We start from the raw sequence: 26,517 nt of genomic DNA, 5'->3' as shown, positions 1-26,517 counted from the left end.
CTGGAGGAGAAGCTCCCAGAAGGTAATTAGAATGCGCCATGTTTCCTCAATTGTTCGCTGTCTTTGTTCCTCAAAGGCTCAACACCAAGGTGAGCTGACCAATTTCATGAAAGTCGGGAAAAGTGTAAGTTGCACCAGGAGGAAATAAAATCCATCCACTGAGCAGAAACAGGGGTCAGCAGTGAAGGAGACTCTCCCAGCCAGCCTATCTTGTTTCGTTTGCGGATTAGGCCTTTGCACGGCCTCCCCTGTACATCTTGCTGTCCCACACAGTATTCCTACTTTTCTCATTAGAGGAGGCAACGGTGCACAGCGGCTGAGGGCCCTGGGCTGCTTGGGTTCACAGCTTGGCTCCTTCACCACTACCTGGTGACCTTGGACAAGCTGCCGAAAGACCCTGCTGTTGCTTCCGCCTAGTAGGGACGGACGACAGCAACAACCTCAGAAGGTGTTTTCTCAAGATTTAAGGAGATACAGTCTTTGCCAGAAGCTACAACTATTTTTCAGAGTTTGTTCTTTGCCTTTTAAGTTTTTTTGGATTAAACTTTTAAGTTAAATTTGCATATTTCAAAGCCATCACGTTGGCATTAGCTTCTATGCCTTATAAAGGCCTCCCCCCCACCTCAACATCAAACGTCATTGACGTTTTCCCTCTGATTCTTTCATGTTCGTTTAATATTAGTTCCTTAATCCATCAGGAGTATGAGTACCTGCTGTGCAATAGATATTCAGCTTGTTTTCCTTCAAAACTGTTAGCTGTTCCAGCAATTTTACTGAAGAATCAATTCTTTTCTCGCAGTGAACTGTGACTATCACCTGTAACACACCCTAAGTTCTTCCATCCCGGGGCCTGTTTCTGAGCTCTCGGACCGCATCCGCTCTGCCCTTACTTCCGACCTGTGCAGGCTCTTCACGCACGGCCGACCTGCCTTGTGGGAAGACTATTCCTAGGTGGCATGTTGTTCTGCTGTTACAAGTGGGATTTTGCCCTCCCATCCCCTGGCACCTTATATATTCTAACTGGTTTATGCTGGTGTGTATGCTGACTTTGGTACATTCGATTTAAAAGCAGTCACTTTCCGGACCCATCCCTTTAGATCCTGCAGTGCAAGAACTTGCTTTTCCTAAAATTTTTAGACTGGCTTAATTAACTGAAAGAAGAGACTGGGACATACTACTTGGGTTTGGGCAACATGCTTTTGTAAGGAGCACGCCACCCCCCAACACACACAGTGCACACCGTGTGTGTGTGTGTGTTTTGGGAGGTGGAGGTAGCCACCTTGGCACAACTGCTCCAACAGCCAGGCCATGCAGAATCGGGCAGCAGTTTCTTTGCTCATCAAACTCTGAAAGGGCTTCATACCAGGAGAGATAGAAGAGAGATTCTACATGTCTTTTTTCCTGAGGTACCTAACAAGTTCCACGGTGCCTACCCTACCCCCATCACAAATGCCTTTTAGAGTTTCACCTTAGAAGACAGTCTGGCCCTAGCAGGACCTATAAGAAATGACATACTGTAATGTTTTCTTTTTTTTTTTTTTTTTTTTTTTTTTTTTGCGGTACACGGGCCTCTCACTGTTGTGGCCTCTCCCGTTGCGGAGCACAGCCTCCGGACGTGCAGGCTCAGCGGCCATGGCTCACGGGCCCAGCCGCTGCGTGGCATGTGGGATATTCCCGGACTGGGGCACTAACCCGTGTCCCCTGCATCGGCAGGCGGACTCTCAACCACTGAGCCACCAGGGAAGCCCTGTTTTCATTTTTAAAGACAGCAATTCAACAGACAAGACTCTCCTCTCGGTCATGGATCAGTTATGGGACTCATGGGGTGCTGGGGCATTCTTAGTTTCATCTATAAAAGGGGAACCCCCCCCGCCACTCGCTTCACAGAGCAGCCGTGGAGATTAAACAAGGTAATGGATGAAATGTATTAGTAATGAGGCCCATAGATATCAGTGCTTCTGACATCTGATGGATCTCTATGAAAGCAATTTATTTTCCTATGTCATCCATTGAAAAAGATTTTATGAAGAATGAAAAGAGGGGAGAAGCAAATTCTAAATCTGAGACCCAACAATAAATAATTTTTATTTTGAACTCTATAATATCCTATGAAAAATAACAAAAGCATACTACTGGGTGGCTGACATTAAACGGGATGGGAGACAACTAACTTTCAAATCACCTAGCTCTGGAGCATTTCAAGCCCGCAGCCATAGTGGGTAATCTGCCTCGACTGTTCTGGAATGCTCAGGACAGTCTCCGGGAGCAAAGCGGCCCCTGCTCCGCGAGGAACACACACACACAAGAAAGCAAATGACCCTGTACTCTTCTCCTTTATTCATTCGGTTTCAAGTTTTAACAGGTCTGGACTGCATGTTCAGGAGGCAATTCACGTCCTCCTTAACTGGATCAAATGAGGGTCTATTATTCTGCATATAACAGAACTCATCAGAATTTCAAATAACTTCCGGCCGTATCTATGGGGGGGGTCGGGTGAGGGCCCCCCAGGAAGCCCCATTTCCTCTTTCTAAGCAAATCACGACATTTAGTCCTAGTTTAGAAGGGCTGCCTAGCTCCACCTTGACATAAATCACCATCAGGTGGCAGAGTCCTCACCTTAGCAACAGGCTGGGGTCGTGAAAGGCCAGCTTCCTCCGCAGAGACCCCCTGGGTGGGGAACAGAGGGCCGGTCCAGTACCCTGAGTCCAGGGTCCGCTTTCTCCCTCGGCCTTCCTTTAGTCACTACAGCTGCAGTTCATTCAAAGAGCAAAACGTTTGCATGAAGAGGCTCACCACAACTTTCCAAGGAATGGAGTTCATTAAAATACTGCTGGGGGCCCTTGGCTGGAATGCTTTTTTGCCCTGTAAAACCGAAACTGCAGCACAGTCGCCTGTAGGAAAGCTCGGAACGAGCTCAGAAACATCAGCGCGACAGGCTGTTTTCAGGGGTCCCTGCATAATTACCGACTATTCCATCCATTCCCCTGCGCCTGCTCCAGAGACAACATCTGGCCTGGGGGAGAACACTTCCCTGTAGACCCCACACCACAGATGCAAGAGTGGAAGCCAAGTGCTCCCACCTCCAACAGAAACCCACAGGGAACTTGCCCAGGTACTCGCCTGGGCCTGGCGGGCCTACAGAGCCCTGGCCCCAGGGTCGGGAGCCCCTCTCCCCTCGGCTCCCAGGGGCCGACAGCAGGGGAACGAAACACTGTGGGCAGGCCCGATCACAAAGCCCGGCTGAGCATCTCCAACAAGGTCCCAGAGCACCAGGGCATGGGGATGGAGTGCCCTACTTCCTGGAGCGCCAACTGGACTCAAGGCTTCGGTGAAGAAAGCATTCTTTTTATGTTAAAATGTCTTGCATGTGGGCATGTTATGAACTGGAATGCAATTCTTTTTTAAAAAGACAAAACATAAAATTCTCTGCTAGAGGCAGCCACTTTTGGCTTTGCCCTCAAAACCCCAAAGATAAGTGTTTGCTCTTGTCAGGAATACTTTGTCAGGAATGCTTTGGGAAAAGAATCTGAGAAACAGTACGAGGCCAGGCGGAAGGTGGCCAGCAAGGAGGCAGAAGGGAGGGCGAAACTCACCGGAGAGCCGAGACTACTTCTACGCAGAAATGAAGACAAATAATCGTGCCTGCTGTGATCTGTGAGGGAGATACAGCGTGCAAAGCTGGCGTGGCCAAGCCTTCTGCCTTCCAGAAAATCTTGCCTGAATTCCCCACTAAACGTCAGCTCTGCAGAGCCAGGCCTTTCATCTCGTACCCCCGGCACCCAGAATGGTGTCTGGCACAGGGAGATGTTAAATGCTTGTAGGAAGAATAACTCAGTTCTGCAACTCTTGACAGCTGTCCTCAGAGCTGATTAGCTGGTCCAGACCCAAGGGCCGAGAGGATCCGGCCAAGGTCATTTTTATCACGGATCAAGCGCTAGGATCCCTGCATTTTTTTTTCCCTGTGGAAGAGAAGACGAGGAAGAAAGGCTGCACTTCTTCCTGGGTCAAGCACCGGGTCGGATTCATAGGAGGTGCTCAGTAAATGTTGACTGAATCCACTCACTTTTCGCCTGTTTAGTCTAAGATCTCTTCAGAAGGAAGACATTTTAAATGCTGTCTTTGAAACAAAGGAGGAAAACATGCTGGTACGAGACTAATTTAAACAGCGATGGTAACTGGGAAGCCAGGCAAGAAGACAACACGGGCCTGGTCCCTCCTGACCACAGATGAACCAGATCACGTCTGGCCTTAAGGTCCCCGGGCCCGGCACATCTTCATCCTCTGGGGACAGAGCTGAGTTTGAGTTGTGAGTTTTACCCCACACAGCTCTCACTGGGAATATCAGTTCCCGATTTCCTAGGTTCAGCTATTAGAGACTGGAAACTAACAATGCTTAGCAGAGATGAGACAGATAATCAATGATATTAATGACTGTTAAATAATAACAGCCTCAATTTCAGTCACAAAGGTGTGTGAGCCTGGCTCCATGGGCTGCTTCCCGCACGGAGAGTGGGTCTTGGCAGCACCAGCTGGAGGTCTCCACTCACTGGTTCAGGATCCCCCACGTCTAGGTGCGCCCCGTGCACGCCAGCCTTCTAGTCTGTCAGTGGTCATCTCCCTGCGGACCTTGCACTACCTACAGGTGAACAGTTTCTGTGAGCTGTTCAAAGTACAGGCACTGCTGAGGCTGGCCCTTTCTATTTCTGGAGGGCAATTCTGGTTGCTAAAAAGAACTATGCTGAAATGAAAACCGATCAAGTTCTCAACTCCCTGGTCAGAGCATCAGGATGGCTCTTCCACCTCTAACCCACAGGCCTGACGGGATGGCCTGGGTGCCTTCACTCTCGTTGGGAGAGGAGATCCAAGAGCTGGATCTTCGGGTGGCTATAAGCAAAGTAGAGAGAAGGAATTAAAAAATGAAGTGACCAACGTTTGCAAGCAAAGACTTTTCCACTTGGTTAAACAGATTTAGGTCTATTTTTGGTTTGCTCTCAAAAAGGCAAAGGACGGCGGCCTGCTGGGTGCCAATTTGCAGAAACAAACTCCTTCCTCAGCTCAGGGCTCAAAATACACCCCAGCGGAGACGTTCTGGCTCTTGCTGCCAGCGTGCAGAGTAAAGCCATAGAAGGTCAAAGTTTAGGAAGCCAAGGGAGCATCTTAACGTCATATGATTCTGGGCCCACATGGACCTGTGGGTATTTCTGAAACAGCTTAACAACGGGTTTCGGCTGGCTTCACTCTAGCACAATGGGATTAATATGTAATAAAATGATGTTCTGGCCATCTGCAAAGGAAGGTCATTTCCCACCAATCAGAGCACGCATCATAATCCCAAGCAGCAAAAGCTCTGACAACGGAAAGAAGAGAAAAGAAAACCGATCGGCATGGTAAATCGGGCTGCCTCGGCCTGGCTGCCAAGCCTGCGCCACATTTCTCTTTAATACTCCCCTGTAATTGGACCACTGGTGGACCGGATAAGTGCCCCACATTTTCTCTGGCGCCGACATCCAAGCGAGGCCGTTCCCTTCATGGGGTTTGCTGGCAAATCTGGACATTCTCGTCAGTCGTAGAATACCACCTCCACCTCCCCGTCATTACTTGCGGCAGGTGAGCACGGGAGGAGTGACTGCAGTGCTGTGCACCGGGCCAGCGCGTTAGCTGCTCTGAAAACGTCTGACTGATCCCAGATTACACGGAACAAAGGCTCGGATGCACTGCTTCTAGGAGACCCGTGACAGGGCGAGTTTTCTGAAATTACAGCTTTGGGAAGGAACTAAAACTACAAGTGAACTTCAGAGCCACAGCAGTACACTCAGCATGAACTGACTCTTACGGGAATGAAAGAATTTTGCAAATCCAGTTAAAAAGAAACAACAACAAAAAACGGAACAAAACGAAAATCAGTCATTCCCAGGGAAAATGGAAGAAAAATAGCAGTGATGAAAGAAAAACATTCAAAGGAGTAATTTCCAGGACTACAAAACCAACCCAAATGCTCCTTATGCATTACAGTGCATAGCAGGGGCCTCAAATGGCTTTTGAAGTATGTCCACATAGTTTTAACGAGGCCATGCCCTACCAGACCCTAATTCAGTGAAAAGTCAGGCTCTACTTCCATTTCGACACTCATCATACCTCAAATTAAAAAATTAAGGAGAATACCAACTCCCCAGCCCATCCTGGATGATGGGAATCCATCATGGCCTCTTGCTCAGCCTTTGGAGGTAGATGGGGCCCAAGGCGGGTCCCGTACAACCTGGCAAGGGGAAGTCGGTGCCTCCCAGGCCCTCCAGGAAGCAGCGGACCAGAGCGAACTGCGCAGTCTGAGTGGCCCAGCTCAAAGTAGGGAACGTCTTTCAAGTCTCTGGTTTTCTTTTAATTATGCGAACTTTAAATGATTTTCCATAATACATCTATGTTTAAAATGTTTCAGATTAGAAATGAATTAAATTATTTAACATTTTCCCCCCAAACAGGAAAGACAGACAGATGAGGGAGACACACCATATTTAACCTGTTGCTCTGAGTGTAAGTGATTCGACCGAAAGGTACCCAGCAGTTATCCCGGCAGGAGGATTCCCGGTGCTGCTTGGTTGGCCAGAGTACCACCCTGCTTCTTCCTCAGAGTCTACATCATCCAATAAAGGTGCAGTGGTCTTATGTGCATTAGAGGGGTACTGTGAAAACTAGATGAAATGATAAATAACACAAACAGCAGCATCCAGCTCAGTCCAGAGAACATAGTAGGTGTTCAACAAACGGTAGCTGTTGACCCCACAACCTACATCTGCCTCCATCCCCCTCTCCGGTCACATTCTACAGATGACAACGTTACAAGCGGGAAAACAGCGCACTCTGACAGTCATCTCTGGGATGTCACATACTACACGTCGCACATCAGGGACAGATACAGTGTGGTACGTCAACCTGGGTCTAAGTGTCCTCCTGCAAACTAAACCCTTAGGATGATTCTCTCACCCAGTATTATCTGGCCAAGGTGAAGGATGGCTCTTGACACGGCTCTTTCATTCACCATCAATGCTGTAATTTCCCTGCTAAGCCCAAGTAAAATTGGTATAGACAGCAACTGGTATACCAGCTGACCAGGTTTCCACAGAAGTAGCTACACACACATCTCTGCAACAGTGACGAGCGAGTCACAGAGAAGTGACACAGCTACAGGAAAACACTTCAGTTGCCATAAGAACAAAAGAGCCCGTGAAACACCAAGAAGATTCTACTGAGAAAAATTTGCTCATCTCTTAACTTCTATTCTTGGTCTATTTCTAAAATACAGTAATAACTAAATTGGCAAACTAAATTTAAACGCAGCTGGGCACACTGTCATGCTCAGTGGAAACGCAGCATCAGCCTCTGCAGCTGACCAGGTTAGGGACCTGAGCCTACCCACGGCTTCTGCCCACCCACTTCCGCATTTGCTCAACCAAAACTCTCCAACCAAGAAAAACAAGCCACAGCGCGCTTCCCATGCTGCGTCTTGCGGTGCTACCTGACAGGATTGCTGAGAGTTAAATGAGGCCACGCGAGGAAAACGCTTAGCACAACACGCCGTGTCCAAAGTGCAGGATGTGGGCTGACGGCAGCAATTCCACATCAAATCCAAGCCCTCCTGCCAACTTCCAAGGATACCTCCTACCCATCCAACTTTATACTCCATCATTTCCCAACAGAGACCATTTCTCTGACTCACATTTCACACGACCATCCAATGTTTGAGCCAATGTTTAAAAATTAGGATCTTTCACATAAAGCTCCAAATGTACGTATGGCACCCCCAGAAAAATGTGAGAACAAGCCACAGAGAATCAGACCCCACAGGGCAAGAAGTGACAGGAGCAAAGCGCCTGCCAGCCAGACCTCTTCTTTACATCAAGGCCACTTCAGCCATCTACGTCGCCCCCCCCCACCCCCCACCCCGGGGCTCTGGGTGTGGCATTCTCCCCCCTCCCCCCACCATTCTGAGCATATGGTAGGTTCGGGTTCGTTCGCATCACAATTTAGCATTCTGTTCTTTAACAGTCATCTAAAGCGGCTGGGCAGGTAGCTTCGGTGCTTCCATCACAAGCACCTGTAGCTGGCTTTCTCATCAGGGCTATTTACCTTGAGAAACCTCCTCTGCCTCATTTCCTGAATTATTACATGGAAAAGCAAGCAAGTTCACAACTCCATCCACAGGCTCGACTCTGTTCACAGAGCTGCCTCTCATTGGGAGTCTGTGTCTCTATAAATACACAAACAGTTGCACAACGGACCTTGCAGACTGCTGCGGAGAGTCTTACCTGGGAATGACATGAGTCTCCTGAAGTAACGTTTTCCCCTAGTAAAACTGTTCTGAATGCATACAATGGAACTAAATGTATCACTATAGCATATGAACAAGTTTTCAAGCTACTATTTTAAAAGATATCTAGTTGATGAGCAATGGTTGGCAACTGATAATTACATCCAAGAAGATGGGGGACACAGTGAAAAGAACAGAGGACGACCTGGGAGGGCTCAGGTTCCGACCTGGAGCCAGAACTCACGGGCCAAATGATCTACTAACTCGGCTGGCTCCTGGGGCCTGATTTTATTTTACTTCTTTTCATTATTTACCAGAGCCTTATGGGTGTTTTTGAATACTCTGAACATTTTCAAATAACATTATGGTGCCAGTTCATCTCTGGCATCATTCTGAGACCAATCATTCCATATATGTGCATGAATAAACAAACAAATATTTTAAAAAGTAGATGTGATGAGCTCTTTAAAAGCCCATTTTTGTGTTTCATGCCATTTCAAGATAGAAGTGAAGCCACCAAAGCATTTGAGAGGCTAGATTTTTGTACTGCTTTGGCTGGAGAAACTTCCACAGTGGCAAAGAGACTAGTAAAGCCTGGAACCAGGCACTGCTGAACACCTGCTGGATTTGTGTGGCCTCTTCTTCCCTAGGCCTAAAGGTAAGCTTCTAGAAGTGAAAAGAAGGCAGCTGGGGGAAAGGGACAGGTAGTATCAACCTTGATTTACAAAGGTGGCACTGAAAGAATGACCAGCATAGGAAACCCATCTGCTCTCTGGAATAATCTCATAACCCAGTGGTGGTGTCTAATTGAAGACAGAGGAGGTTTCTTGTGCGATCTGAATTGTGTGTGGAAAAGGGTACACAGAAGCAATCCAGTACGAGCCCCAGCCCCAAATAAAACCACACGAACAGGCACATACCAGGTCTATCAGGTCGCTGAGGTTTTTCTCGATTTGCTGTGGAGGCAGGCGCCTCATCAGGTCCAAGGCACAGTCCAGCTGCTGATCACTCTGTCAAAGGAGAAACAGGAGTGTCTGAGTCATTTTGCCAGCAGAAACACCAAAAACCCCCCTTTCAAAAGCATTCTGGCAGCTGCAGCTTGCCCAGGTACCCCGAGACCAAAGAGGTCTGTAGTGGGCCCTCTGACACAGCCCTTGGGGGGGAGACTAGCCAGTCCCCCCCGGATGGCAGTGTCTGTCTCAAGTGGAGGCATCCAAAAAACAGTCAAGCATGTGGAAGTGGGCTAGAGAGTTTGGAAAGCTGCCTTGCTCAGGCCACGTCTCAAAGCCTCATCAACTTCCTTCAGCAGCTCTCCAGACCAGCAGACGTATTAACTCCCAATGGGTCCTGCAGTGATCAGGCTCGAGCAGCAGGTTAGGCACTGTTCTTTGCTGTAACCTGGACATGAACGTCAGGAAATGTCACCTGGCCAGGTTCCTTGATGAGCTCCAAGCCAGGGACAAAGCCAGGCAAAGAACAAGCGGCAAGATGCGCACAAACGTTTAAGTGCTTCAGTCATTCTGCTGAGGCTGGGCCCATCTTCCCGGGTGCCAGGCCTGGGCAAAACAGACCAAGACCCGAAACACCTACAGTCGAGAGCTTGCCCTCGCTGGCAAAGTGAACAAGTGCGTAAATCGGGGTCAGTGCTGCCTCAGGGGCCCGGGAGGAAAAAGACTGCTCTCGTTCTCACAATAATCTCTTCATTTAATATTCATGCTGCAGATATTTACTGAGAGCCCCCACGTGCCAGTCGCCATAAACATGCAATAAGTAATGGAGAGAGGAAGGAAGGAACTGAGTGGGGGTGAGACCGGTAGAGAGTCTGGTAGGGTGCAAAGTACTGATTCAGCGTACAGTGGGCTGTAACACAGAAGGAAGGCCAGAGGCTCGAGAGGAGCAACCAGAAATAAGGTGGGAAAGGTGGGCCCGGAAAAATGATGGAGACCACTGCATGCAACGCTAAGAAGTGCAAGTAAGGTATGTGGAGCCTCCAACACTACTAACCAGAGGCACTATCTGATTTGTATCCTGAATCTGCTCTGCTCAGACCAATCTCAGGATTTTTGAAAGCCCTAAATCAACACTCTTAAGAACCTTTATAAAGTATACAAGGTAATCCTGGAAATGCCACATTTGGCAGTAATGAAATATAACCTTTGAATCCAACCATCTGCCCTTCAAGGTACATCAACCACAAACAGGCTGTGGTACGCAAGGACCCAATTTGTATACACCAGAGATGTAACACATAACACACAAGTTAACTGGAAGTAGTTTCACTCCCAGGTAATGGATGTGGCATATACAGCAGGCTGTTTTTGGAAAAGAAAACAAAAACAAAAAACCTGTCCCCTGCTCAAGACGGTTATCAGTGACAATTTATTCTGGGACACACAACAAAATGGCTATACCCTGCAAAGAAACACACACACACACTCCAGAAACCTTATAGCACTTGTTTTGCTTAGTGAAACATCCTAGCAACCACGTATTCCCTACTTGTGCCGTGCCTTCTATGCCAGCCAAGGCCACGGGGACGTGGGTCTGGCCCGCTGACATGGGAAGACATTTTAACACCACTTCCAGGGTCAAGAACACAGATGAACTGATTTGACACTAGAGAGGCTTATATTCAGTGCTCTGTTCTGCCATTCATTAACTTAGGACCTTGGGCAAATTTCTTAACCTCCAGGAACCTCTATTTATCCTGTGAAACCGAATAAAGGAAACTACATTTAAAATGGAGTTAGGAGGCCAGAAGGGGGAGCTCTCGAGCACCAGCACTAGGCATCAATTACACACCCCAACAGGAAGAGAGGGACCTTGTATTGCCAGCAGGAGGAAGGAAGATTTTTCCTTATCCAGCAGCGAGCCCAGGCAATGGGAAGCCATCACCACCCTGAACTCTCGCCTTCCTCTGATGGACATTCCTTCTAAGCAACCCCACCCCCACCCCAACTTCGTTTTTCTCTATAATGTTCCTTTCCTCTCCTTCGTCTTCTGGGCTCGCCTATAGTCTTTGCTATTCCGTCCCTGAATTGCAATTCTCTGCAATTCCTGAATAAATCCATTTTACTGGTAAAATAACTGGCTGTTTTATTTTTAAGGTCAATAATCCGTAAAATGGGGATAGTATCTACTTCATAGGGTTGTTGGAGTGATTTGATTAATACCTGTGAATTGTTTAATACGCAGTAGTATGCATTTGACTGGGAGTGTTTTCTGTGTGTGTGTGCAAACACGTGTTTTAATTTTTAAAATGTAAGTATTTTATAACATTTGCCCCACTGGACCCAACCCAGAAATCTTTCTGTTGCTCTCATCTGGAGCTACGTATTCAAACTCCATAAACAGCTATGTGCTCCCTTGGCCGTGCAAGAAGAGAAAACCTAAATGACTCAAGTCAAACTACTTAAAAGGTGTAAACTAATGGGCCAAAGACCTTAACGGACATCTCACCAAAGAAGATACACAGATGGCAAATAAGCACATGAAAAGACACTCAACATCACATCTCGAGAGAAATACAAATTAAAATGAGGTGCCATTACACATCTATTAGAATGAATGAAATCCAGAATTCTGTTAATGCCAAAAGCTGAAAAGCAGGTGGTGCAACTCTGGTAGGATGCAAAATGGCACAGCCACTTCCAAAGACGGTTCGGCAGTTTCTTACAAAAGTAAGCATACTCCTACCACACAATCCAGCAATCACGCTCCTTGGTGTTTACCCAGAGTAGTTGAAAACTAATGTCCAGGAACTTCCCTGGTGGCCAGTGGCTAAGACTCCACGCTCCCAATGCAGGGCGTCTGGGTTCGATCCCTGGTCAGGGAACTAGATCCCACATGCCGTAACTAAGAGCCCACATGCCGCAATTAAGACCTGGTGCAGAGGAACGAAGGATGGGAGGGAGGGAGGGAGGAAGGAGGAAAACTAATGCCCACACAAAAACCTGCCCACAACAGTTTATGGCAGCTTTATTCATAACTGCCAAAACTTGGAAACAGTCAAGATGCCTTCAGTAGGTGAATGGATAAAGAAACAGTGGTGCATCCAGACAAGGGAATGTTATCAAACCATGAAAAGGTGTGGAGGAAACTTAAATGTCTACCACTAAGTGAAAGAAGCCAATCTGAAAAGGCTACATACTCTATATGAATCCAGCTATATGACATTCTGGAAAAGACAAAACTATACAGACAGTAACAAAATCAGTGGTTGCCAGGGGATGGAAGGGAGAGAGGGATGAGCATAGGCACAGCACAGAGGATTTTTAGGGCAGTGAAACTACACTATATAATACTATATATAATGGTGGGTATGTGTCATTTTAAATTTGTCCAAACCCACAGAATGTACAACACCAAGAGCGAACCCTAATGAAAACTATGGATTTTGAGTGATTATGACATGTCAATGTAGATCCATCAATTGTAACCCTCGTAGGGGATGCTGACAGTGGGAGAGACTATGCATGTGGGGTGGGGCACAGAGTATATGGGAAATCTCTGTACCTTCTGCTCAATTTTGCTTTGAACCTAAAACTGCTTTAAAAAAAATCAAGTCATTTCTCTTTTTTTCAAAGGTGTGAATTAGTGTTTCTCAACTGGGATTGATTTTGCCCTCCCCACCAACCCGCAGGAACATGTGGAATGTATGGGGACGTTTTCGGTTGTCATCACTGTCTGGAAAGGCAGCTACTGGCATCTAATGGGTAGGGGTCAGGGATGCTTCAAAACATCCGCGATGTACAGGACAGCCCCCAACAACCTGGCCCCAAATGTCAGTAGAGCCAAGTTGGAGAAACCTTGGTTTAAAAGGATTGTTTTGGGGACTACAGACTCCCAGACTCTGGTCAAAGCTAAGGCCCCAGAAAACGGCACAGAACATTTTACATACAATTCTAACTCACAGACTACCTGTAACCCTAAAGACGGCTGGTCTTTGGAAACTGTCTCAACTGGATATTAACAATACTCCTGAGAACTAGAAAAAAAATGTCAGGTATAAGCCTAGATACACTGAACCTTTTTTTTTTAATATTCAAAATATATAATTAGCTTTACAACTCAATATCAAAAAAGCAAACAACTTGATTAAAAAACGGGCAGAAGACCTGAAGAGACAGTCCCCCAAGAAGATACACAGATGAGCCAACAGGCACATGAAAAGATGGTCAACACCGCCAACCATCAGTGAAACGAAAATCAAAACCACAATGACACAACACCCCACACATGTCAGAATGGCCACCACCAAAAAGACCAGAAACAAGAAATGTTGGTGAAGATGTGGAGAAAAAGGGACCCTCCTACACTTTCGGTGGGAATGTAAATTGGTGTAGCCACCATGGAAAACAATATGGAGGCATACATAATGGCAGTCCCATTTTCCATTCCCACCAGCAATAGAGTAATTAATTCTACACTGAATCTTTAATCCAGAACACAGGGGGATGTTCACAAGGGATTAACTAGAAACTGAGTAGTGTATTATCTAGGAAAAGGAAAGTCATAACTTGACCAGAGAAGATCAACATGAAAAGACACTATTTTAACCCTTCCAAGGAGCCTGTTCACACGCCCCCACCATCTTAATAGGAAATATTCATTACAAATTTCTAAGGCTAAGGATGTCTAACTAGCATTCAATTAGAAAATGACTAAAAGCTTCCCATAAGCCAAGCAACGTGGGAAAGCTTAATGACAGCTTGTGAAAAGTTAAAATTAGAGTTAACTGGAGCCCTTGGCTTGGAGGGGTGGGGGGTGGGGGTCATCCCAAATCCTGAGGGTCCCAAACGGGAAACAGCACAAGAGAATGAAGAAAACATGGATGGTCCACAGCTACGTACAACAACATGAGTGGCCCCAGAAATAGAATGATGGTGGGGGAGAGGAAGCAAGTCCAAGGGGACTACCTAGGATGCTCAAAACCCTGCAATACTGAACTGTTATTTAGATACACACACACACACACACACACAACGCACACGCAGTGTGCGTTGTGTGTGTATGTCTGTATTTTTTTAAATTAATTAATTTATTTATTTATGGCTGTGTTGGGTCTTCGTTTCTGTGCGAGGGCTTTTCTCTAGTTGCAGCGAGCGGGGGCCACTCTTCATCGCGGTGCGCAGGCCTCTCACTATCGCGGCCTCTCTTGTTGCGGAGCACAGGCTCCAGACGCGCAGGCTCAGTAGTTGTGGCTCACGGGCCCAGCTGCTCTGGGCCTAGCCGCTCCGCGGCATGTGGGATCTTCCCGGACCGGGTCCGAACCCGTGTCCCCTGCATTTGCAGGCGGATTCCCAACCACTGCGCCACCAGGGAAGCCCCTGTATGTCTGTATTTTAAACCAATATAGCAAGGCCTTCTTTCTTATTAGCCAAGACAAGAGAATGTTAAATACAAAATTCAGAAGAGTGAGAAGAATAGTTATAAGGGAAGAAGCCACTAGGGGAAGACGAAAGTTGGTATTCATCTAAGTCTTGCACAGAATAATGGATTCAAGGACGTTCATAATATCATGTTGCTTAAACTTACATATATGTTAATATGTTCCTTTATAGTTATCAAGGATCTAAACATTTTTGAGTTGATATTTGTGCACTGTGTAAGACTGGGGTCCAGTTTCATTCTTTTGCATGTGGCTGTCCAATTTTCCCAACACCATTTATTGAGGAGACTGTCCTTTCCCCATTGTATATTCTTGCCTCCTCTGTCATAAATTAATTGATCATATATTCATGGGTTTATTTCTGAGCTCTCTGTTTCACTGTCACGGTTTCACTTCACTTAATATTTTTTAAAGGTAATAGAAAAAAATACAAACAAGAGCAAACAAGGACAGAAATGGGGAATTAGGAGCTCAGAGTCCAAAGTCTGCCCTGTCACTGGATGTCTGTGCGAGCTACTCTGCTCACTTAGCCTCATGGTCTGGGATTTGCGGAGAGGGCCTCTAAGAGTCCTTCTAGTGGGCTGTGCACTGTATCCCAGTCTAAGCGCAGATGCACCCACCACACCCACCCTGCCCTTCAACAGCCCCCTGCAGGCCAACAACTAGGTTTCAATTCAACAACCAAGCCTTGAGTGCCGGCCATTGGCCAGGCCCTGAACCAGGCGCAGTGAATGAAACCTAGTCCTGACCCTCAAGGAACCATCCACAAAAGAGCCTATCGTGTGAGGCATATGATCATATGAGGCAAGTGTGATGTCTAGAGCAATGGGACATAGAAGCTGCAGAGATGAGGCATAGCTCACAATACACTGATGTGCACTTCTTCATGTATCAATTATATTCCTAGCATTTCCCGACTTTCCATTATTCTGTATACTGCCACCCCATGACCAAGGGCTCTTCATGTGATGGCTCCTTTGAAACCCTAACTGATCCTAGACACTTCCCTCATAAAACAAGCTTTCCCAGTTCCACCTCCCATGGGTGGCGTTTTCCAGGTTGAAAAGTAAATAGTAAAAGAATGATGTACTTCCCTGGTGGTCCAGTGGTTAAGAATCCACCTCCCAATGTATGGGATGAGGGTTCATTCAACCCCTGGTCGGGGAACTAAGATGCCACATGCCACGGGGCAGCTAAGCCGTCGTGCCACAACTACCGAGCTCGCGTGCCTCAACTAGAGAGCTCGCATGCTGCAACTACTGAGCCCATGCACTCTGGAGCTCACACGCCACAATGAGAGAGAAGCCCGCACACCGCAACGAAGAGCCCGGGCACTGCAATGAAAGATCCTACCTGCCACAACTAAAACCCGATGAAGCCAAATAAATAAATAAATAAAATGGGGGGGGGGAAGAATGACCATTTCACTTCACTCTCCATAATTCTCTGCCCATTCAATTAGTCATTCAATAATTATTTGAGGGTTTCCTAGGTAACAAGCACTGTTTTTGACGCTGAATGGTTAACATAACGAAGTCCCTGTCTCCAGGAACTTACGGTGTAGTCAAAACCTATACAGAAAAAGACAGAAGATGAGTCCTTGTTAGGATGTCAGAATATGGAGGGGACAGCTCCTCTGCTTTAAGCTGGTGAGGCTTCAAGGTGTCGGTTTAGATTTTTGGTTGTGTTTTTTCAGAATATAAACTGAGCTGGGGAATGTTTCACTTTCTGCTCGTTTTTCACATGACTGGAAGAAACACACAAACTGCTTAAAAATCACAACAAGTAAAACAACTGTTAATACAGACTAGAACAATTTTTCAGAATAAGAAATCAAATAAAACACTACAGCTTAAACTACTAAGGAATTTTCAGACACTGGGTAGTGTTGCCAGCAATTTGCGTAACTGTGAAACTTGGCCTACTCAATGAACTAAAAAGGCAGAGACTAATTTGGAAATTATCACCAAACAACAGCTATTCAGTCCCCAGGTGGGGATGCAGAGAACAGGACATGTCCCAACCTGCAATAAACTCAAAAAAGCTTAATACAATAAACACACCTATCCACAAAAATGAAACACGTTTCGCAAAGGTCCATATGAGTGGTGCAGGGAACCGCAAAAAATGCCTCAGAAGAGGGGGTACACGCACCGGTTACCACGGGCTGAGCAGGGGTGCCCCGGGCAGACACGGGGGCAGCAGGCGCAGTGAGACGAGGAGAGGCCAGGAGAGCCGAGGGGCGCTCGGAGGAAGGCAACGCAGTGGGGTGTGGCCCTGGTCCAGGGCCCACAGCAAGGCTGGGTTACAGCCAAACCCTCCCTCAGAGGGCAGTGGTGTCCTCAGCAGGCTCCGGGCTCCACGGAGCTCCAACGCCTGGGGACAAAACCTCGCTGCTCCCAGCCGTCTTGCGTTTGTCGACTTTATAGGTACAGCTTGTTTGGCCTTTAAAACTTTAAAATGTGCTTCTCCAGAAGGGATTAGGAGCCCCGGAAGATTTTTCCACAGAGGACTGAGAGGAATATTGTCGTGTCGTACGTAGTAGGTGAAGCGGATTACGGTTTCCAAAAAAACGGCCTTAGCAAGCTCTCCCACCCCCTCGCCCCATTACAATGTGACTCTGTCATTCCTCCACTGAGAGGTGGAGTCCCGCTCCCCTTGGAATGGGGAGAGTTTTGTGACTGCGTTTATCAACACAGAATAGCAGGATTCACCTCTGTCACTTCTGAGCCAGAAAAGAGCACCATCTTCCACCTTGCTTGGTGAACACCCACGCCTGCAGCCCCAAGTGGCGATGTAAACAGGCGCAACAACTGCCCTGAGGCGGCCTTGCTGTAAGGAAGAGCAATGGAGCCCAGGTGGAAAAGCCACATGAAGAGACCTTGTGACTCTCAAGTGAGCCGCCCGGCCAGCCCCGTGCTCCAGGCCCCCACTGCTCCAGCCTCAGCTGTCTGACTGCAACAGCACAGGACCCAAGGTCAGAACCACCCAGCCAAGGCTCTCCTGAGTTTCTGGCCCCCCAAACCACTGGAGATGCATAATGTGAGGATTACTGTTATTTTAAGTCACTAGGTTTTGGAGTGACTTTGTTAGATGCAATAGTAACAGATACAGAAGGCTGCCTCTGGTGACTGTGGGGACGCAGTCTGACCAGAGACGGGACTGGGGGCAAGAGCGTCAGCAGAGGGGCCTCCACAGCAACCAGGGCTCTGGCTGTAGGGCTGGAGAGGACGGGAGGGTCAAAGACTTCAAGAGGCAGGACAGACAAGTCAAGGGTACCTACTAGAAACGAGAAGTCTGAGATGACTCAGTTTTCCAGGGGGGACCACCTGCTAGAAGACGCTGCTGCAGCCCCACTGGTGTCTGTATGTTTGTGTGTGCCCTTTTAAAACAGTGTTTGTAATTTCAAGGACAAGCAGTACCTCACGCTGCTTGGCTTTCCGAGCATAAGTCCTACGTGGCCTGCTCTAGTGACTGGCTGAGGCAGATCAGTGCTTTTTAAAAAATATTTATTTATTTATTTTTATTTTTGGCTGCGTTGGGTCTTCGTTGCTGTGCGCGGGCTTTCGCTAGTTGCGGCGAGCAGGGGCTACTCTTTGTGGCGGCGCGCGGGCTTCTCATTGCGGTGGTTTCTCTTGTTGCAGAGCACGGGCTCTAGGTGCACGGGCTCTAGAGCGCAGGCTCAGTAGTTGTGGCACACGGGCTTAGTTGCTCCGCAGCATGTGGGATCTTCCCGGACCAGGGATCAATCCCGTGTCCTCTGCGTTGGCAGGCAGATTCTTAGCCACCAGAGAAGTCCCCAGATCATTACTTAATAGCATCTGTCTATACATAAACAACCAACCAAAGCTTCAAGGCCTTCACAGTTTGTTCTTAAATTCATCAAGACCTTCTTCACTCGTTTACATTCCCAAGAGGCTTAGAAAATACTTCACAGACAACACAAAGGTAAACTTCACTGGAGCCCAGGCTGACTTATCACAAATTTATGGAGTCTAATCTAACCACGGTTCGTCTTGTATAATCTGTGACCCAACAAGCAACTTTAAGAGTTGAATCTGTTTTCTGCCACGTGGCTCAGGAAAAGTTTGCACTGGGGGCCATTTGGGGAAGATTCACAGGCCAGCCCAGCCAACTACTCATCTGTAGGTCACTTCTGCCACTGACTGGGTGCCCTCTGGTTGAATCTTCTGGAAGGGACACAGCGACGACAGCAGCATGTGGAGGCTGGTGGCTCACCAGACACAAACACAAGCGTTCCCTCTGGATGACTTTCCTTCCCATGGGAAAATCCAAAACCCTATACCAAGTTAATCAAAACCACAGTGAAAGCCCATTTGGCAGATCAAGCCTCCTTTTACCTTTTGGGGTCCACTGTCTATCATGACAGCTGGGCCAAGGTCATCTTCAACATAAAATTAACTATTTCAAGGTGAATTAATTCAGTGCCTTGGGTTAATGTGGTTTTGAGCACTGTGAAAACAATCACTTTACGCGTCTCTGCTTTAAAAAAAAAAAAAAAAAATTCTGCCAGGGGAGTTGCCTGGCTGTCCAGTGGTTAGGACTCAGCACTTTCACCGCCATGGACCCTGGTTCAATCCCTGGTTGGGGAACTAAGATCCCGCAAGCTGCATGGCATGGCCAAAAAAAAAAAAAGGAAAGAAAGAAAAGAAAACCAGGTTGTTGACACAATAAAATTCTGGGTCAAAAAAAAAAAAATCTGCCAGATCACAGAAATTTAGGTCCAGATATACTTTTCAAGTTTATCTAAGCCCTGCCCCATCATTTTACAGACAGCTAATGAGGTTCAGAGAAAGTTGTGCAGGGTCACATAGTCAGTGGCAGAATCAGCACTTGACCCTGTATCATGGTGAGAGGTTGCTACTACACCCATGCCATCTTTCCACTTGATTCAGTCAACTGCTGGGTGACATGGAGGCACTGGGCACACAGACCTGAACTACTGAGACGTGGTCCCTGCGCTCCAGGAGCTCGTGACCCAGGGAAGAAGACACCCAGAAAAAGACGCAAGAAAGAAGGACTGCACCCTCGTACTCTATATTTAGAGCCATCCCCTTATCACAGAGGCACGGGGCACTCCTCCCAGTGACCTTTTCCAGATAAGCAAAGCACAGCTGGCCCTCTATCTCCAGGGATGCGAAACCCTCGGATACGGAGGGCCAACTGGAATCATTGTTATATGACATTTTATATAAGGGCCTTGAGCGTCCGGTCCTGGAACCAATCCCCCGTGGATATACTGAGGCACAAATATACCAACTTTCTATTAATCCTAAAAGATGGAACTCCCTCTTAAATGTATTATAAGGTCCATGTTTTTACACAGAGGACAATGCAATGAATACAGTCATACCACTTTTCACTGGCCAAGGACACCGTTAGGAGTGCCCATTCCTGGAAAATGGCCCTGTGTCTGCGTTTTAAATTTTTCTACCTCTTAGACAGGCCATCAGCTACACTCCCTCATCTAATCTGCTATGGGTTAGGAAATTAGAAGCCTATTTGTTAAAAACAAAAACAAACAAAAAAACACAGGAAAACCCCCAACTTTGAGAGAAAGAATAAATCAGATTCATAAATTGGGGTCCAGAGTCATAGTCCCACAGTTTGTGAGCACCTTGCCAGTGTAGGGGTGTGTGTGTGTGTGTGTGTGTGTGTGTGTGTTTCAAGGTTAAGGGCCCACAGCTTTCGTCCTTTTCTCAAAGAAGTCTAAGCTTGTAAAGGCACAGACGTGATCCAATAATAAACGTTCCTATTCTTCCACTTAACCTGCAGGGTGGAAGTAAGCAAGTCATCACTTAATCCCCTGGAGCTTCAGTTTTTCAAACCTTAAAACATGGGCCTATCAATGCTCCACCCTGCGGGGCCACTGGGTGTGAGGTGACGTGTGTGTGGCGCAGCATCTGACCCTCGAGGGCATCCCCACAGTCCTTCCTCCACAAGCGCTAGGAACTCTCCCAGGATGTGAAGCACATGGCGTATCTGCTAGGACTTTAACATAATAGTTTTTGGGTGCTCGAGGGCCCTTTCCTCCCTGATTTTTTGCTCATTTGACACAAGTTTTCCATTTAGGCTGCCAGGAGTCTCTAGAAAGGCAGGCGGAGTGTTATTTCGGTTTCCAAGTCATTAAGCACCAGCAAAGGCGAGCAGACGCCACAACTCTCCCCCACTCACAGCAACCGCGCCCTGTTTGCGAGGAGTGCACGGCTCCCCTACAACCAGAGTGGGAGAAGGGACACAACTCCTGGGCAGAAAACAGTAGTAAGAGCTGACCGAAGTGCATATTCACCCACAAAAGACCCTCTGCCCTCTGCTTTTCTGTTCTGTCTATCCTCTCCTTGTCTGGCCTTCCTTCCAAAGTCCTCTGACCCATCTCCCCAGTCCGGAATGGCACCAAGAAATATTCCCGCCACTTCGCCTTCTCTCCAGTTACGGGTGTTCCCAAGCCCAGCTGAGGCCATCAGAAACGTACAAAGGGGACAGTCCTAGCAGAGACCCCAAAATTACCTTGACTCCCCATCCAGCAATGAGAATTTCCAAGACATATTTATTCTGGAGCAAAACTTAGCAACCTACATTCAGGCTCCGTGTCAAACACTACAACAGCCATCCGCTGATTTTTCCCTTACACGTCCCTTCAGGGAGTGGAGGATCCAAAATGAATCACTCAGGAGGTGGAGCTCTATCTCTGCTGGGCTGAGGACGAAAAAGGTTTCAGATAACCGATTCAATGTTTACATTCCCCAAATCTGTAACTGCAGAACCGGGAATGGCTTCTCTGCAAGGACAAAGTTTACCTGGTGAGTTTGGTGGAATGGCAAAAACTCTCAACGAGGAGTTAGCCAACCGGGGTCCCAAAGGAGGCACAACAGTGCAAGCACATTCTAACTGCTCAAGCAGTCACTGCTTGGAGCAAGGTGAACAGTGTGTTTTGGGGTCTTCTACCTCTCCTGGAAGCAGAGAGATGTCCCTTCCCTCCGGCATCCTCCACCTCTATCCAGCCCCGCCAGTACCTCAGAAAGCTTGCTGACCCGTTCTATGCATGGTAACTCGGTTCCCTATCAGCACCCAACCTGAAGGCAAGCGCCGCCTGCTCTTTATGACTCTGCCATACAAAGCAGCGGTGCTGAGTCTACCCAGGGAAACACCCCAGGTCAGATGACAGCTGACACATCCAGGGCTCTGGATGGATCTCCGTCTGCCAGATTTCTCACGCACTCTTCCTGGCTCTGCTAACAGGCCAGCTGGGTGAACTGGAGCATTTTATCTTGGGTGTGCTCCCCTCTACCTCTCCAGATTTTAAAACAGAATCACAGAAATGTTAAGCTAAAGGGGATCTCAGAAACCATCTAATCGGCAAGTTTTTTAAAAAATTTGTTTGTTTATTTACTTTTGGCTGCATTGGGTCTTGGTTGCTGCGTGAGGGCTTTCTCTAGTTGCAGCGAGCGGGGGCTATTCTTTGTTGCGGTGCGTGGGCTCTAGGCACACGTGCTTCAGTAGTTGCAGCGTGTGGGCTCAGTAGTTGTGGCTCGTGGGCTTAGTTGCTCCGCGGCATGTGGGATCTTCCCGGACCAGGGCTCAAACCCGTGTCCCCTGCATTGGCAGGCGGATTCTTAACCACTGCGCCACCAGGGAAGTCCTTTATTTTTTTTTCTGTAATGAGGAAAACTGAGGCCCAGACTTATCCATAACTAATTAAAACTTACCATATAACTAAATAGCAAATGCCAGGACCAGAAAACAAATCTATTTATTATACAGTTTAGCGCTTTCCATCTGCTTACAGTTTAACTGTAAGTCAAAAGTGAAGAATGGGGGCCTCCCTGGTGGCGCAGTGGTTGAGAGTCCGCCTGCCGATGCAGGGGACACGGGTTCGTGCCCCGATCTGGGAGGATCCCGCATGCCGCGGAGCGGCTGGGCCCGTGAGCCATGGCCGCTGAGCCTGTGCGTCCGGAGCCTGTGCTCTGCAGCGGGAGAGGCCACAACAGTGAGAGGCCCGCGTACCGCAAAAAAAAAAAAAAAAAAAAAAAAAAAAAAAAGTGAAGAATGGGACTGGATTTACTTTTTAAAAAAAATACAATTTAGGGCTTCCCTTGTGGCACAGTGGTTGAGAGTCCGCCTGCCGATGCAGGGGACACGGGTTCGTGCCCCGGTCCGGGAAGATCCCACATGCCACGCAGCGGCTGGGCCCGTGAGCCATGGCCGCTGAGCCTGCGCGTCCGCAGCCTGTGCTCTGCAATGGGAGAGGCCACAACAGTGAGAGGCCGGCATACCGCAAAAAAAAAACACCAAAAAACAATTTAAAATAAAACTGTATTAGAATTAACAATGACATCATTAAGAATACTTACACAGTTGACCCGTGAATGACATGGGTTTGAACTGTGTGAGTCCACTTATACACAGATTTTTTTCAATAAATACATATTTTGTACCGTAAGTGTATTTTCTTTTCCTTATGATTTTCTTAATAACATTTTCTTTTCTCTAGCTTACTTTCTGGGCCGACTGTGGACCAGACACTGCATGTGTGGCTTTTGGGAAAGCATCACAACAGCTCCTTGAGATGGGCACTATTATCCCAGCTTTACAGATAAATAAACCAAGGCTCAGGAGGTTAAGTGACTTGTCCTAGATCCTGGGCACTGAATAACAGAGAAGGACACAGAACAAAACATGGTTTGCTTCCTGTGACCAAACAATCTCTAGAGAATGTTAACCAACCCAAACTAAAAGAAAATTAATTTCAAATGACTTGGAGAACAACTTGCTAGCTCACAGAATCAGACAGGGGCAGGAAGTCTCTTCTTCCAGGTTGGGCAAATTATGGACAGTTCTACCTCCTACCAAATTCTGAAATCTCCTGGCCCCCTGCATTACAGACTCTATTCTCACAAACACTATCACTGACGGGTGGATTTCTCAAAAACGGTAGAGGCTTTTTCAGAGAGTTTCTCTGGTTGATGGTTTCCTGGACCCCTTCAGAACATCTGCAAGGTGCCATGACCTATTGTCTGATCGTCGATGTTTCACAGATGTCTACAGCTGCTGCCTCTGCAGGACCCTGGCTGGCTTCATGTGACAAGAGACTAATCCCTCCGCTTTGTCAACTGGTAGGTAGACGCAGACGTAGGGGAGATCCTGAGACATCTTCAATGGATGCCGTGCATGCTGTCCACTTCTACCTCAATGGCACAAGAAATTCAAGAAGCCTTTCACCAAAGTCAAAGATGATTAAAGCAGAGTGTCCCTATATTCCAAAGAACAGTTAAAGATTTTTTTTTTTTTTTGGAAAAAACATCATCCACATGTTCATTGACGAAGGCTGAGAAAAGTATACTCCCTTTCTCAGAGCAGAAGCAGCCAATTCACGTAAACCTTCCCCCAAGCTGATTTATAAGATGGCCTGGATGAAATCCGTAACATTTTGGCCACAGGTTTCCGCCAATAACACGATGCACATGGCTTCCAGAGGTGTGGGAGGGAGCCTGGGTCCAAACTGCAAACCTCACAAATGGACAAGTCATGATGGGAAAGCAGCAAGATTTAAGGGATTTGGAGGAGACAAAGCCTCCATCAACCTAAGTATTTCATCTGCAAGAGGGCAGTGCTGCCTTTTAACTTATATCCAAAGGGAGGTTTGAGGAAAAGAACACAGTGTTTACACGTCAACCAAAGCAGCTGGACCATTTCTTCCCTGGGTTCCTGAGCTCTTATTTCAGATGCCAGTGTGAATCAACGTGGAAAACCCCCAAATCCCTGCCTGCCCTACCCAGCTCAAGGGCAGCTCCTTCTTACAGGGTCACACTCTACACTACCAACCACGGGCACAGCACATCACAGTACAAGGGAATTCCCGCAACAATGCTGGGCCCTCTGGCACCTCTCAATACATCCCCAAAGCCTTCACAGCCTTTGGTGACAGTGAAGGACAATGCAACATTTTACCAGTCTGTGATAAATTTGTAAATTTAACCTAAGACCTGTTACAAAACTTCCAGGTGTCAGGACCCACCAGGCAGGGAGATGCCTAAAAGCGAGGTCCTTCCGGCCTCGATATCTAAGACCTAAGACAGACCCCCTTGCTGGGCTGTGAGTGACAAAAAGGACCTTGGAAGTCAGACAGACAAGGGTTTAAATCCTTCACTGCCACCTCCTAGCAATGGAGGTTTGGAAAAGTCCTTCACTTTCCAGAGCCTCATTTCCCTCATCTGTTAAATGAAACTAACAATAATACCTATCTTGCAGCGTTGTTTTGAGGACAATATCATAAAGTATGTGTGAAGAAACTAGTAGAGTTTCTAAAACATATTAAGTGCTCAGTTAAACAATAGGTACTATCACCATCCTCTTCCACAGAGTTTAGCTTCAGAGGGCACAGGACTCTAACATTCCCACATGGCATTAAAACACACACACACTCGGGCTTCCCTGGTGTCGCAGTGGTTGAGAGTCCGCCTGCCGATGCAGGGGACACGGGTTCGTGCCCCGGTCCGGGAAGATCCCACATGCCACGGAGTGGCTCAGCCAGTGAGCCATGGCCGCTGAGCCTGCGCTCCACAGCGGGAGAGGCCACAACAGTGAGAGGCCCGTGTATCGCAAAACACACACACACACACGCACCCCTCCGCCCACTTCTGTGGTTAGCATCACCTGAAGGCATGCAAGTGGGTAGCCATGGAACAAGAGCCTGAAAAATCAAACTGGACACGGCCGCCCCTTTTTCACTCTTTTGAGCCAGAGGAAACCGATCTTTATGAGTGAAAACACCATTCCTCTCTCAACAGACAAGTTTCCTTAGAGAACATCTTGCCAACAAGACATTTTTCACAAGCTCAAAACCTTCTTTCCTTCCATCCTTAACTAAACGTTGAGGGCTACGTCTCAAGAAAGTTGGTGGCTGAATAAGGAGCTTAAAGTCCTTCAATGAGCAAAAATAATTAAAGAAAGGGAAGCAACAAGTTCCAATCCCAAGATATCTTTCTGAAAACCAGAGACTAAGCTCAAACATTGCACAGCACTATGGGGACCACCTTCCCCTCTACCGTCCAAAGCAGGCCCTGCCAGCAACACCACAACCACTGCCAACAACGCCTGTCGCTGGGCGGTTACTCCACGGCAGGCTCGGACTTAAGGGCTCCGAATGCATTAATAAACACAATAGCTAAAACGTATTAAAACGTTGCTCTAAGTGCTTTATATGCCACTGTCTCACCTCATCTTACAAACAGTCCCAGGAGGTAAGTCCTAGTGTTATTCTCAGATGCGGACACTGCAACACCATGAGGTTCCACAGGTAATGGCAGTGGGGCTGGGCTTCAAAGGCAGGTCTGACCCCAGAGCCTATCCCGTACTGCCGGCAGCCAGGCCACCTGCTGCCACCATGCTCCCTTCTCGTCCTAAGGATCACAGAAGCCACCTCTCTGTTTTCAAGGCTCCAGAAGAAGAGGAACTTAATGTCCATTTTTGCACAGCTGAGCAGCAAGGGAGGGACAGCTCTCTAGTTAACAGTACAGGTCTGAGAGAGAGGTCTGCATTCAAATTCTGACTCTGCCAGGTTCTAGCAGTGTGACCCTGGACAAGTGACTAAACTCTTCTGAGCCTCAACTCAGGTCTCCCCATCTGTAAAACAAGGGTAATTACACAGCACATGCTTCATAGTGTTATTTTAAAGATCAAGTGGGGTTCATGCTCATAGAGCACTTAGCACATACCTGGGACACAGTCACTGCGTACATTTTACATGTTAAGTCAACAGAGAAGAGGAATGGGAAAAAGGTAGAAGGATATAACCTAAAACTTC

At 47.5% G+C, this 26,517-nt stretch overlaps 1 protein-coding gene across 2 annotated transcripts in view; it reads right to left on the bottom strand.

Moving 5' to 3' along the window:
* The window catches only part of CAPZB (capping actin protein of muscle Z-line subunit beta), a 138,805-nt gene that overhangs the window by 66,023 nt on the left and 46,265 nt on the right, over positions 1-26,517 (bottom strand). For both annotated transcript variants that reach the window (XM_081225289.1, XM_081225288.1), the window contains exon 2: positions 9,223-9,312. In XM_081225289.1, coding sequence (XP_081081415.1) covers positions 9,223-9,312 — 90 coding nt within the window. The remainder of the gene's footprint in view (positions 1-9,222; positions 9,313-26,517) is intronic.

Source organism: Mesoplodon bidens, assembly GCF_964165515.1.
Source record: "Mesoplodon bidens genome assembly, chromosome: 2".
Classification (NCBI taxonomy): Eukaryota; Metazoa; Chordata; class Mammalia; order Artiodactyla; family Ziphiidae; genus Mesoplodon; species Mesoplodon bidens.
Note: the sequence above shows the minus strand (reverse complement) of the source record. Positions and strands in the feature narration are given on the sequence as shown.